At 41.5% G+C, this 13,798-nt stretch overlaps 1 protein-coding gene across 3 annotated transcripts in view; it reads right to left on the bottom strand.

Moving 5' to 3' along the window:
* FBN1 (fibrillin 1) overlaps positions 1 to 13,798 on the bottom strand; it is a 225,317-nt gene that overhangs the window by 42,707 nt on the left and 168,812 nt on the right. For all 3 annotated transcript variants that reach the window (XR_013450471.1, XM_036075961.2, XM_078079391.1), the window contains exons 35-42: positions 12,696 to 12,818; positions 10,799 to 10,921; positions 10,335 to 10,499; positions 7,880 to 7,948; positions 7,658 to 7,783; positions 6,297 to 6,419; positions 5,519 to 5,677; positions 2,798 to 2,869 (exon numbers count right to left, since the gene is read on the bottom strand). Coding sequence is in view for 2 of the 3 variants with exons in the window: in XM_036075961.2 (XP_035931854.1) it covers positions 2,798 to 2,869; positions 5,519 to 5,677; positions 6,297 to 6,419; positions 7,658 to 7,783; positions 7,880 to 7,948; positions 10,335 to 10,499; positions 10,799 to 10,921; positions 12,696 to 12,818 (960 nt within the window). In the remaining variant the exon portion in view is untranslated. The remainder of the gene's footprint in view (positions 1 to 2,797; positions 2,870 to 5,518; positions 5,678 to 6,296; positions 6,420 to 7,657; positions 7,784 to 7,879; positions 7,949 to 10,334; positions 10,500 to 10,798; positions 10,922 to 12,695; positions 12,819 to 13,798) is intronic.

The raw sequence follows: 13,798 nt of genomic DNA, 5'->3' as shown, positions 1-13,798 counted from the left end.
CTGGAGTCCATTAAAATGTGGTAAATTAAGAACCAGGATCTGGAAGTTGGATTGGTGAGCACTAAAACCAGACCAAAGTAGGAATGACAGCAGAGCCAGAACACAGGCGGCTTTTAAAGCAGGGCTGGCCCACTGATGAGGAGGACTTGTGGGCAGGTCTCACCTCCTCACGGGCGTGGTGGTCCACTCTGTCTGACCTGCTCTCAACTCCCAGCCACTCAGTGTCTTCGAGGATTATAGTAGTAGGAGTGTTAACAGGGTCTCACTTGCTGTATATCTGGCCTATTTCTCAGCATTCATCCTGGATTTACTCACTGAATCATCACAACCACTCTAAGAGATGGTCTCCAGGTACTGTGACTACTACCATCACTGTGCAGATGATGGAACTGGGGCCAAGCCAGCAGACGGAACTTGCCAGAGATCACACAGCTAAGAAGAGGCAGAGTCAGGATCTGATACCAGGAATCTGATAACAGGCTATCCTGCCTCCCTCAGGCTTCTCCACATCACAGTTTCACAAAACCATAATTGAATTACTTGTTATCCTGGAGGACCCCTCCACCACCCCTTGCTGGAGTTTCGCAAAACACTTCAGAAGCTGGGAGGGGATGTAAAGCTCCGGTCTTCCCAATCTACCAGGTATCTGTTACCAGGCTGTTGAGGTAGTTCCGTTGACATATTATAGTCAGGAGCCTCTGCAAGGATCTCTGTTTGCCTGAGTCATCAGAAGACGGCCACATTGTACGTGGAGCCTACAAGAGCTATCACGGTTCCAGAATAATCATACTCTAAAGCCAGCCTGCTTTGAAGGAGAAATTTGACAGACCACAGGCTTATTTTAGACCCTTTTCTGAAGGGTTTGATTTTGTTTGAAGGCAAACTGATCTCTTTAATAGAAAAAAAACAGCTTAGTGTATATTCTTATTTTGAATACAGGTGATTATGTTTTTGGATTTTTCACACATTTGTCATTCATGTTCTTAAAAGGTTATGCAAAGTAACATCACAACTGTGTGCTATCAGCAAACAAACAAAAAAAAATTCAGATGACATTCTTTTAGTTCAAACATGAAACATTATATTCACATTCATTTATTTTAAATATAAGTGATGTATTATCAAGTTTAACAATAACAGACTGGGTCAAATTTCTAGCCATTGTTGGGCATGAAATAGCAAAAGGATATATTAAAAATTGTATTTTCTTTTCCTGTCTGGATTTCATTTGAACTTCAACTTGGAGAAGTTTATATTTTAAGACAAGATTAATAAACTTGCTATAGTTTTAACCCCATACGAAATGGGTTCTATATGCCAACAATCTTAAGACCTTTCAGAAGGAGACTATAAAGCTCAAATAAAACAAAGTTTCTCAGTCATCTAAATATTTTGTCACGGTGGAATTTGGTAACAATAAGTATATTGCTAACGATCACATTTCCAGCTTTCAAGAGCTTGAGGCAAAGCAAGCTGTGAGTCAGGACTGGATTTGGGTCCCGGCTCTGTTATTAATTAGCTAGGTGACCTCGGCCGAGTCCCTTACCCTCTCTGGGCCTCTGTCCCCTCAGCTGTAAAGCAATGCATTTGGAATACATGATGTCTGAGACGTCTCCAGCTTGACTGGTGGATGATGTTGATGCTGTTTCTCGAATATTTGCCTGCTGCCAACCTTGGAGGGCAGGCCTTGCTGGGGGACAAGCCTGGTCTGTCCATGGAGAATCCTTACTACTAAAGACCACTTATCTTTGGATCAGAGATTCAAGGGAGATGAAAAGATCTGTTTTGGGAAAGGGAAAAACAAAGCAGCGAGGGCCAGGTGTTTCATGCCAATGTCATTTAGCAGCTTTTCCTTCCAAACCATGAAGTTTCTTTGGACGTTGACTAGACTGTGGAGCCATATGGATTTGGCACTAAGGGAGTCAGGCTGATTGCTGGACCAGACCCTTGTTTTCTTAAACAAGGTCATTGGAAAGGCTGATGTGGATTTCAGTTTACTTATTAGGAATATGGTGGAACAAAGCAAGAGGTGATGTTTGCTACTAGACACAATTGCTCAGACTTAGGAGGGGCATCTAAGGATGCATATAAATCACACTGGGGAAAGAGTCTGAGAATGCAATAGCTTTCCATCTACTTTTATGTTATTTGCTTTTAAACCACAAAGGCCTTGCCGCCGTTGGCTGAACGCCTGCAATACTTCTGAATCTTGCACAAGCATCTCTAGTCTCTAGTGCTCTAGTGGTCTCTGCTCCAGTTACCAGGCGGGGCCTCCGATTGGAAAGATTTTTTTTTTTTTTTTCACGTCTGAAATTCCCAAAGCAGATGATGACCTGAGGAGATTCCATGTGAGATAAAACTGATCCCCAAAAGGGCTTTGGTGAATAACCTACACATAAAGATCGGTATGAAAAGTCATATTACACTCACATCTTAGTCAGAAGGAAAGATCGGGAAATAGAGTCAAATCAAACGTCAACTGGCCCCACTCCCAGAATCTCTCTTTGTTGATGCCTAGGGTTGGTTTAACTAGGCTTGACTGTAATTGTGTGAGAAGCTTTCCAGCCCCCTTAATCACGAGCAACAAATGTTGCTGCCAAGTAGGTGGAGCTTCACAGGGTGTTTGCACTTTGTTTCAAACTAAGAATCAGTGTTTCAATAAAGCTAAATGGCATTGTTTAACTATTTTTTCCTTCTAAGAAAAAAAAAAAGCAAACTGAGAAAATAAGGGTGTGTATTCCCCTTCTTAAACACAAAGGCAAAATCAGAAAATTCCAACAATGCCACCATAACTCACCAACAGGTAACCCGGTATAAATGTCAATGACGAAGCCTGGCCTTTGACTTCCGCAAAGTGTAGCAAATTCATCTGCAGTGATTAAACAAAGATGGGGAGAGAGGGGCGAGAATAAGGGTCAGCAAAGAGCGATGACTGGGCTGAAAGAACTTACTTCTTAAACGTCTTCAAAAATATTGATCTGTATTTTGAGGAATTTAAAATAATAAATAAATCTGAAAGTTCCCCAAATGTTGTAACCTTGCCCTTAAGGCAAACACTGAATGAAAAGTGAGCTCATGTTGACGTATTACTGAAGAAGAAGCAGAGGTCTCCACATCACAGCCCACGCATTTGTATGAGCTTGCCTGTAGGAATTTGGGTTTCTAGAAGGATGTTGTTTAGCTCTGAACCCAGGGACTGGCAAGAGTGTTTCTTTCCACTCGCATTAAGGGATCTAGGATTTGAGGAATGCTTACAAAAGCCATTTCCTCAGTAGATTGGGGGAGACCATAGCAAATCTAGCCAAGTTCTTGACATCAGGTCTATTAATGACTAATTCAGTTCAAACAACCAACTTATGTCATTACTTCAATTTGGGGAGCTGGATTTCATTTGGTGCAGCTCTCTCATTCTTTCTCTCTCCCTCCCCCGACTCTCTATCTTCCTCTCATGCGCCCAAATTCGTCAAAGTTGATAATAAAGGATGAATGAAGTGTCATCTGCAGTTCCTTTTAACTCCGAGGTCCTGTAATTGCAGATCCCGACCGTAACTGATAGAGCATGGCTTCGATCTAAGCTCAAGGGGGCCATTGCGCTATTGGTCAAACACGCTGAAAATTATAAAAGGTTTCTGGAAGTATTTTAATCAAAATGTATCGAAATTTCCTTGATATGAGTGCCTGCTTCTAACAAGTATAGTACCAGCTGACATTGGTCATCCAGAAAAATTTCAGGAATCTCAAAACACGTGCAGACTATATACCTAATGAAAAGCCATGACTAGATTTGGCCAAGATTCAACATGAAGAAGAAATCTTGCATTTTATATTTAGAATACTTAAGTTCTTAAAAACTCAGATATCTCTGAAAGTAAATGGTAGTCTTTATTAGGGGTTTCCAAGGCAGTTTGTAGGGGAACAATGATCCATTAAGATAAAAAAAAAAATACTAGGATTTCCATTTCTCTTTGTAAAATCTAATTTAAAAAATTTTGTGCATATTTTCTAATAGAACACTTTGTGAAAATAACAAGTGCAATAATAAATGCATTTTTCGATCTAATTGAAAAAATATATATAGACATACATACATGGAGTACACACCAAGTACATGTAACCTCCAGCTTTTTTACTGGTAGGTATGTGTAATCAAAAGATTTGAAGCCCATTGGTCAAAAGCAGGGGTTAGCAATTTTCTTCTTAAAGGGCTAAAGAGTAAATATTTTAGTTTTTGCAGGCTGTGCAGTCTCTATTAAAATTGCTCAACTATTCCATGAAAGCAGCCATAGAAAATAAGTAAACAAATTAGTATGGTTGTGTTCTAATGTAATTTTATTTACAGACATGAAAATTTGAAGTTCATATGCTTTTCAGGTCATGACCTACTATTCTTCTGATATTTTCCAACCATTTTAAAAATGTAAAAACCATTCTTAGCTTTTGGGCCATACAAAAATTGGTGGTGGGCTGGATTTGGTCCACGGGCTATAGTTTGCCAACCCCTGGTTAGAGACATCTTGCAGACTGGAGATAATTCTTGGTAATTCTGAGTGACGATGATTATATTATTTCTGGAGTAAACAATGGACAAACTGATGTATTTCACTAAAAAAGAATATTCTGTTTTATGCATTGTCAGATAACACCAGACAAGAGATTTAATATCTTCCAGATCACTGTGGGGCATGGAGTAGGTACTACAGAATGTTCTAATCAATAACTACATCACAGTTCATTCACTCTAACTGATGATGTCATCATTTACCAGCTGATATAAGAACCATGCACCAATTCACTTCATTTACTCCAAGGACATGGGTTAGACTTCTTTAAAACAAATAACATCATATAGATTTTTCTCTATGAGGATATAAGAAAAAATTTCTCTCAAGAAGAGTTGTGCTTTCGCATGGTGTTAGGTTTGCTTTATAGTCATTGAGACTCTTAGACTTGATTATCGTTCCCTTTTTATATGAGCTGCTAGGAAGTTTGGAGCCAAACTTATTGCTCATCTTTGGCAAGTGTGTAGAAATTCCCAGCTTGGATTTTTGCATATTAGCCTCGCTCCTTGCTCCAAGTTTCTTACCCTTGTTTGCCATTTGCCTTAGGCCTTCTTATTTTACATTCAAATCTTTGTGGGTTGCCTTAAATTCTTTTTGGAACAAGACCAGTTACAAATAAGTAAGGATAATAGGAATATGGCTCACCTATCTGTCATATTGCTTCGCCTAATGTTTCCAGTCTTTTAGCTACATGGTGAACGCCATAACAATTACAATGTTTATATTTTTATGATATGCTGAGTCTATAAGTCTGGTGAATGAACTAGTGTACAAGTTAGAAAGTGTGTTCTGTGACTCAATTTTCAGCCAGAACTGTGAGTTTAAACATTCGCCTCTGTGAGCGAATCTTTGCTTAGGAGGGTAAACAATGAACCCTTCTCTTCCCTTGTTGAGACTCATTTCCCCAACAGCCCATGTATAATTTATCAACCTACGTTTTTGTCAATGGTGCAACTCACCTGTGCTTGGGATGGGACACTGTTCACAGGGCTTATTCCAGGCCCGGCCAATGTTGTAGGAACAACAGCACATCTTCTTTGTCATATTGAACAAAAGTTCTCCGTCACAGGTCTGGTTGTCAGCATAATAGTTTCTGTAGCACAAACTTCTTCTCATATCTAGAGCGAAGCGGTTGGTGATGTCGCAGGGAGAGCACGACAGATTTCTAAGGGGATACTCAAGGACTGCACTTCTTTTGGATTTTATTGCAACTTGCAGGAATAGCCTGCCCTTACACAATTTTCTACCCACATATGCTGCTCTCAGAAAGGGAACTTTGAGAAATGTATTCCCTGGTATTTTGTGCCACAGAACGAAGTCATTATGGAGCTGCAGCATTAATAAACTTTACACGACTCTCCACCCAGTCTCTTAGTAACAATTCTCCACTGCTATTTGGCAGCAATTTTCTCATTTCCGACTCATGATGTTTTAATGCTGTAGGTCAGTGCTGTAAATATAATTGTCTAAAGATACACCCAAAGTCAAACAAAAGAAGTACTATGAAACTGTTGTTTGGGATTTTCCAACATTACATTTTAAAGAAAACTCCCAACCACCCACACAAGGTGGGGAAGAAAGGTCAAGCTTATGGTTTACAAGGGAGGAGGCTTTCACAAAGATAGCAAAAGGGTGGCAGGCAGCACTCGGTCTGATGAGTAACGTAACACTAAGGACCAGCTGCTGGTCTTGCAGATGAGGGCCAAACTTGCATGGTTCAGGAAAGCCTGGACTTACCCATGCAGTTATTCCCCCCATTCACTTGCATGTAGTCTGGAGGGCAGATACAGGTGTAGTTGCCGACAGTGTTGTAACATGTTCCGGGACCACAAATTCCGGGGGTTTCACATTCGTTCACATCTGGAATCCAAAGAGAAAATGGCATGTGAATAGGAAAACTTTACTCTGTGGAATGGCCTGAGACTCAGTGTCCCTATAAATGCTGACAATGGTGGAGAAAATCCACAGGGGCACTTGGAAATCTGGATAAGAAAAATAGATGTTTAATTCATCAGTGTCCTTTGTCTATGCTCATGTGTGTGTTTTCAGGAAAGGAAGTTCTGGAAAAAGAGGTTTTGCCTTCTGATATGAGTTCCTAGTAAATGAGTCCGTAACATCCTCAAAGGCATGCAAAGATGGAAATGCAGACAAATTATAATTCTCAACTATCCTTCAGAAAGACAGCTAATACTTCAAATGTTCTCAAAATTGATGGAAGGATATGATATATCCTGAAGCCATCAACCATTGGCTTCGTGAATCTGCATTGGTAAGGCAGTATGGAGGTAGGTATTTCACACCTCTATCCCCATTTTCAAACATAGGGGTTGATTCTAATCTTTGTTCATTCCAGGGGTCTTAGAGCTGTGTCATATAGCTCAACTCTATGTCATATACTCAGCTGTGTCATATACTCAACTAACACCCAGTGAGGTTGCCACTTACCGAGGTCACCTATTAAGCCCTTTGGAGATCCGAAGGAATATTTCTCCTCCAGGATACAAGGGGTTATCTTCCCTAACTAGTTGTGTGACTCCTGCATATAGAACATATAGAAGAAAACCATCTCTCCCACCCTGGTCTATGGTCAAAGTGCTCTGAAAGCCAAAAGTGGTCAATGTCCCCATCTTTCCAATAACACAGGATGAACAGGAGTTACCACTTCCATCATAAAACCAAAGAGGCTGCCTTTTTAAGGGAAGCTCATTTTGCTGCATTAGTACAGATGATAAATTGTGAAGAACAGGAAGAAGAGGAACTAAGAACCTCCCAGAATACAGAAGTCACTGAAATGAGTCTGTGCCACTCTAACAGAAATGGCTTTTCTAAAGTGCCCAGAAAACTGCAGACATAAGTGAGACTATGGCCCAAGATAATAAAACTCCACTTTTCTTAGAAAAAGAGGAAGATTTGGGGTGTATAGGAAATGATAGCATGTCAGTAACAATGCAAGCTGCCCCTTGTGCAGCTAGCTATGTTCATGTCTAGACCATTGCGCTATATTGCTAAATTCTTAGTTTTACTGGTGATTCTACGCTGGCTTTTGGGGTCAGGTCTCAATAGTTGAAAGAACTCATCATCCTATCAGGACCACTTACCATCACACACTCGGGTATCTTCGTTCAGGTAGTAACCAGTCGGACAGCGGCACTGGAAACTGCCAAATGTGTTGATACATTTCCCGCCTTGGCACAGCCCCGGGAGTTCTTGGCACTCATCAATGTCTATCACAATGAAAACAACGGCATTTCTTCAGCATTGTCAATAAACCCGAGGAAGTTCAAAATGTGCATACTTGAAGATCAAGGATACAGAATTACCTTCCAATATAACAGTGATAGGATTGGGCCGAAAACCTTCTCCTCCAGGACAAAGAATTTTGTACTCAGCTATTGAAACAAAAAATCAAATTGAGTTCTTTTGAATTGAAAACTTCTAGAAATAGTGTTCTCAAGAGAAAGACTGACGTATCCAACTGAAAATATTCACTTTCAGGAATCTTTAGCACTTACCCCACCCATCTTAAGCAAGTTAACAACTTTGTGTATACGTGTTATTTTCAAATGGCTTTTACTATGTGCTCCAAATAAGTGTCAGCCCACTGTCCCTAGTTTTTGGACCCCCCCCCCCCCACTTACTCTCCTGGCCTCATGTTCTTGGGAACATTTTATTTATTTATTCACTATTTCTTTGTAAAGATTTTCTTCCCCTTTTTATTTTCTAACAAACTCCTCCATTTTCATGTTTTGTTCAGCTTTACTTCTTCTGTAAGGCTGTAATTCCTTTCTTAATAACGTTAATCGGCCTGTCTCCAAAACCCTTTCCAAACAGAAACTTAGGAAAAGCTGTTCTTTCTTGGTTTCCACCCCACTTTTCTTTCTTTCTTTCTTTCTTTTTTTTTTTAAGATTTTTATTTATTTGTTAGAGAGAGAGAGAGAGAGAGAGAGAACACAAGCTGGGGAGAAGGGCAGAGGGAGAAGCAGAAGGTCCAGCTGAGCAAGGACCCCAATGTGGGGCTTGATCCAGGACCCTGGGATCATGACCTGAGCCGAAGGCAAGAGCTTAACCAACTGAGCCACCCAGGCGCCCCTCCCATCCCACTTTACTCTTTAATGCCTAGAGATCTGTCTTGCTCCTCTGTTTCTATGGAGGGCAGTACTGATTCCCCTAGTTTCCTAAACCAACTTTGTACAGCATCCTTTGATTCCCCCCATTAATTCTGTCATTCAAGTATTTCACGCAAAAACCTTTTTTTCGGTGCCATGCACCAGTGGTGTGATATATACAGGACCACGTGAATAAGAATGAACCTAATCTGCTGTGTCATCCTGGTGAACTTCGATAAGAATCAGCTCTTTCATAATCATCATGGTCTTTCCAAATCTGATAATCCCTCTCCTGGCTTTCTGAAATGCTATGTGTGTATGCCTAAATGTATACATGTATATATTCCAGTTCTAGCTCTGATCCAGCTTGGGGTAGTATGGACCTCTATTGCTTTGCCAATCATTATTAATCAATAGAGCTGACTCTCCTACTTAAACATCTTGGCTTGTTTCTTTCAACATCAATGAAATTAACTATCCCCCTATTTCTTTTGTTCTTTCCTCCCCTTCCTGCAAACATCCACTCTTTTTAGTCTTCTCCTTCAGGTCACACCCTTCCTTCAAGGACAATTAAAAAAACGCCCAAAGTCATCACTACCTCTGCCATTCAGAACTGAGTTCCCTTTCTTAAGAGAAGAGAGAAGGAGGTGCCTGCTAAGTAAGCATTCATCCCTGTGGCCTCAATATCCTGGACATGAATGACTTCTTTTAATCCTATAAGGCATTATATGAATGAGGAAACTCAATCTTTCTAAGTAACTGGCCCAAAGTGACATGGGTGGTGGGTGATAGAGTCCTAACTGGAACCAGGAGTGCTCCTTCTCCTGCTTATGGCACTGTGTCTGTTTTTTCTTCCCTTATTGAGACATACACTGAATTATAGCTTTTCTGTCTGAATAGTATTTTGCTAGACTGTACACTTCTGGAAGGCAGAACCTAGTCTAATTCATCTTTGCACACCCAAAGTATACACTCTAGGTACTCGGCAAATAATTTTAGAACAAGTGAATAAATGACCCTTCAGCAAGGAAAGAATCTGTACCTATCCCAATATACACTATTAACAGCACCACTAACCTTTGCCTAAGAAGCTATATCTGACTCTGAATCCTGATATAGGACCCACTTAGAAAAATGAGAAGCCTTTTATATTTTTTAGAAGACTTATTTCTGTCCTTACAATCACATTCTAAAGCTTTCTTTCAAGTCATATCACAAGAATAGAAATAGTCTTCCCTTTCATATTTACTTGACTAATTGCTTCTCTTTCACCCAGGGACACCCTAGTCTGTCCTAGAGATTTTGAAAACTAGCTAATAGATGACAGAAGAGATCAATCAATGTGTTCCTTGGAAGGTAAGCAAATATTCTATAAGTAACCTCGCTGGAAAGTCTTCTTTAAAATAATGCTATCTACTTTCCACTCAGAAAGAAGTGAAATGTGGCCTGCCCCACCTGACCTTTTAGTACAAGCCAACCGGGGACACTTCTGACACCCAAATTGGGAGTGGGGTCCCTCAGTGGGGCTGAGAGTTTTGATCTCCCTTCCCTGACCAAAGAGTAGAGACTGGTGGCAACTCTCCCCCTCTGTGGTTTCCATCCTGTGATCTAGAAAGGAGAGCTGGCCTGAGCGGGAGTAATAATAATAAGCAGGAGGATGTCCACTTACATGTGTTCACAGGAGGGCACAGCTCACAAGGAGTACCCCAGGCTTTACCCAAAGAGCAACAGCAGGAAGCCTTGGAGACGCCAACTCCAATTTCATTGCTACAGGCTGTATCTCCATTGTCTCCTCGAGGTCGAATATCCAGATAGCAATTCCCAGAGCGGGTATCTATTTACCATATATGAACAAAAGAGTGTCAGGAAGATTCTCTCTAGGTGAGGATTGAAAATTCAAATCCGTCTCAGAAACTGCTTAAAAACCATAATTTACTTTCTTAGGAAACTAAGAAGTGCCCAAACACATATACTGGGACTTTAACCTATAGAAAAAAAATAACTGAGAGTATAAGCCCGATTTAGGAAATGTTGAAATTTTTACATTATTACTTTTTTAAAATTTGAGAGTGGAATGTTCAAGGCTGCTTTAAAAATAAAAATATACTTCTCTAAGAAGTTTTAAGATCTTACCAACACAGCCAACTCGGGTTGGGTTCAGCTCAAAGTCAGGGGGACAATCGCAGGTATAGCTGCCTGGGGTGTTGACGCAGTTCCCACTGATGCACGTGGTTGGATCCAGACACTCATTAACGTCTAAAACCAAACAGCAAGGGGCGCACTTATCAGCCAATGTGGGGGCAGACATCACCATAAAACAGTAGCTCCGGGTCTGGGGCTCCCAACAAGAATTTTAAGAGTTACTAGCTATAATTACACCTAGAAATACACAGTCTTCCACTTCTGAAATAAAACCCCTCAGGAAGGAAATATGTCATAGTCTTTGGTCTTTTTCCCCTGGAACACATTTAGCATTCAAATTTGTCATCAGGAGAAAATATAACTTTGGAACAAGGAAAAATATTCCAGTCAAGGTAACTGAAAGCAAAACACTACTGTGACCTCGGTCAACCAAAAATTCAGACACAGGTTTTAAGAAAATATATTTAATATGTGTGGCTTGTTATTTCATCAAATTAGAGCAAGATGTCCCAGGGAACCCTTAGGAGCAGGCAACTTCTGCCGCTTCCCCAACTGGGCATGCTTGCCTTGGTGCAGCTGAGTATGAGCACAGATGCATGCACAAGGCTTAGCATGTTCCTTCAAGCCGGCTGAGAGTCACTCTCCCATCACTGGTGCAGTGTGGAATATTTCCCTTTCAGTTTCTATTCCAAAAATATGTGCAGAATTCCAGATTTAGGACATGGATTTTGGCACATTGCACCCGGTATAATCCTTTTGTCTGTTTTGAACACTCATGAAATACTCAAGAACAGACAGTCTGACTCAGAGAGAAGAGAATGGGGAATGAGGAGGATACCTTCTCCTTGGGCTTCCCTCCCACCCTGCCTTGGACCTTGTAACCCTCCTGTAGGTTCCACAGCAGACAATTCATTTGTTCCGATTGCATGTGAACTTGGAGGGACAGGGCAAACGAAAGGGAAATAAGGTCAGACAGAATGATGCTGACAGTAATCCGGGGTGCCGAGGAAGGGGTACAGGCCGTGGAGAGGCAACTTCCTGAGGTGTGCTAGAGGCCCAGCTTGGTGTCATAATAGCTTTCAGAAAAAAAACAGGAGAAGAATGTCTGGGGAGGAGTACTCTGGTCCAAATTTATTTTAGGGAGGTGGTCGTGATGGTGGTAGTGGTGGTGGTCATAACCTGGAGAGCCACTGAATCATAGCTTGTTTACGTAGCTGGAAAAAATACATTTTCCCCCCTGAAATCCTGCGCCTATCCAGAAAGGAACATGTTTCCTCAATATCCTTGAATGGACGGGTGGCCTGGGAAAGAGAATTGCAAATGTCTTGCAAAGTCTTAACTCAGTGCCAAAGTGAACCAAGTGACGGTCTACTGAGGGCCTACGGCTTTTCTCATTTTTTTTCTTATGCTCCCCGAGAGCTCCTTGCTTCACAAGAAAACAATCTCCATGCTAGAAATTGGTAGGCGAGCTCTCTGTATCACATTCCCTGGTGACCACAGACAGGCCAGGGTGGCAAGGAGCGGGTGTCACAGTGGAGAAGTGCAAGGAGAAAACTCATGATCCCAGCGCAGTGCATGGCCTTCAAAAGGAAACTCTCTGCAAATGTGCCTGAGGAGAAAAGGAATAGCTGGGAAGCCTAATAGCCAGGGCACCCCTGGAACCTTCTTCTGCAGCCATGAGCTTGATGGTGAGGCTCCAGACCCTGCTCCTTCAACGGCCTGCTGCTCCTCCCTCTGCATCCTCACATGTAACCTGTGCTTCCTATTGCTTCATCCCCACTTTTCTCTTGTGACTCTGAGTAATCGTGGGGCGGGGGTCCCAGTGAGGCCCAACAGCCAGGTCCCCAGGACATCAGGGAGCAGATTCCCATGTGAACGGATGTCTTACCTGTGCAGTTCCCGCCACTTCTGTCCAGTTCGTAGCCTATCTCGCACTCACAACGGAACAGGCCGGGAAGGTTGTGGCAAGTTCCAAAAACACAAATGTTCGGAAGGGAGCACTCATCGATATCTTGGGGGAGGGACACAAAGGGGGAGAAAGGAGATTTATTTCTTTGCTAAAGGAACTGCCTAATGTCATCACCTGATGTTATTAAGAAAGTGAAGACTATCTGACCTCAATCTAGGTGCTTGTCCTATAGCCTGGTAGACCCTCTGCCATGTAAGTGAAGCCTCTTAGGTGAGAACTCACTTTTTTTCAGCCCCCATTACATGCCAAGCAGTAGGCTAAGCATTATATATGTAGAGTTTCTGGTATGTCACACGGGCCCATGTCCCTTTTGTGAAGTAAGAGTCCAAAAGGCTACCTTAGACCCAGTTCTTTGGTTGTTCTTATCTACACAGTCACTGTTTTTATAGTGGGTTAAAATTTTACAAACCACAAAGGCTTTGTGGTAACTTTTATAATCTGTTTTATAATCCTCTGTATCCCTAGAGCTACGTTGGGTGCTTGCTACTGTTGGCAGAAACGCTTCTTTCAGGCCCCGGTCCCCCCGGTCATGCTAACCTCCTGCTTGGGTAATTGACACGCGGACACATTGCAGCCTTGAGACTGGCTTTAAATAGCCATAACCCCTCTGCCGGCAATGATTTATATTAAGAACAAACAAACAAACACAACCTTCCCTTATAGCATGAAGAGAAGCAAAACTCTGACTGTGACTATTTATGTTCCCAGAGGTGGCACAGTACCTGTTTTGGTTGGATGTTCAGAGTAACAAGAGTAAACAAGGCATTAGGCACAGGGTCCAGAGCATAATCTGGTTTCTTGCCTCAGAGGAATTTTATATCAAACTCTGCATAGTTAATATAAACTGTATAAAGAACACCTAATGGTTCCATAACAAAGAAAAGTATTTACATAGAACCCTATGAGAGAATAAGTATACATGTCATAGCTAAAGACTGATTTTAAGTTAATGTCCTATTAACAAGCAACAATTATTAGTTAAGACATTAATCAGGGTCTTGTTTAAACTTCTACTGTCAATG

This window comes from Halichoerus grypus, chromosome 8 (genome assembly GCF_964656455.1).
Source record: "Halichoerus grypus chromosome 8, mHalGry1.hap1.1, whole genome shotgun sequence".
Lineage (NCBI taxonomy): Eukaryota > Metazoa > Chordata > Mammalia > Carnivora > Phocidae > Halichoerus > Halichoerus grypus.
The sequence above is the reverse complement of the archived record's forward strand: the minus strand, read 5'-3'. Positions and strand labels throughout refer to the sequence as shown.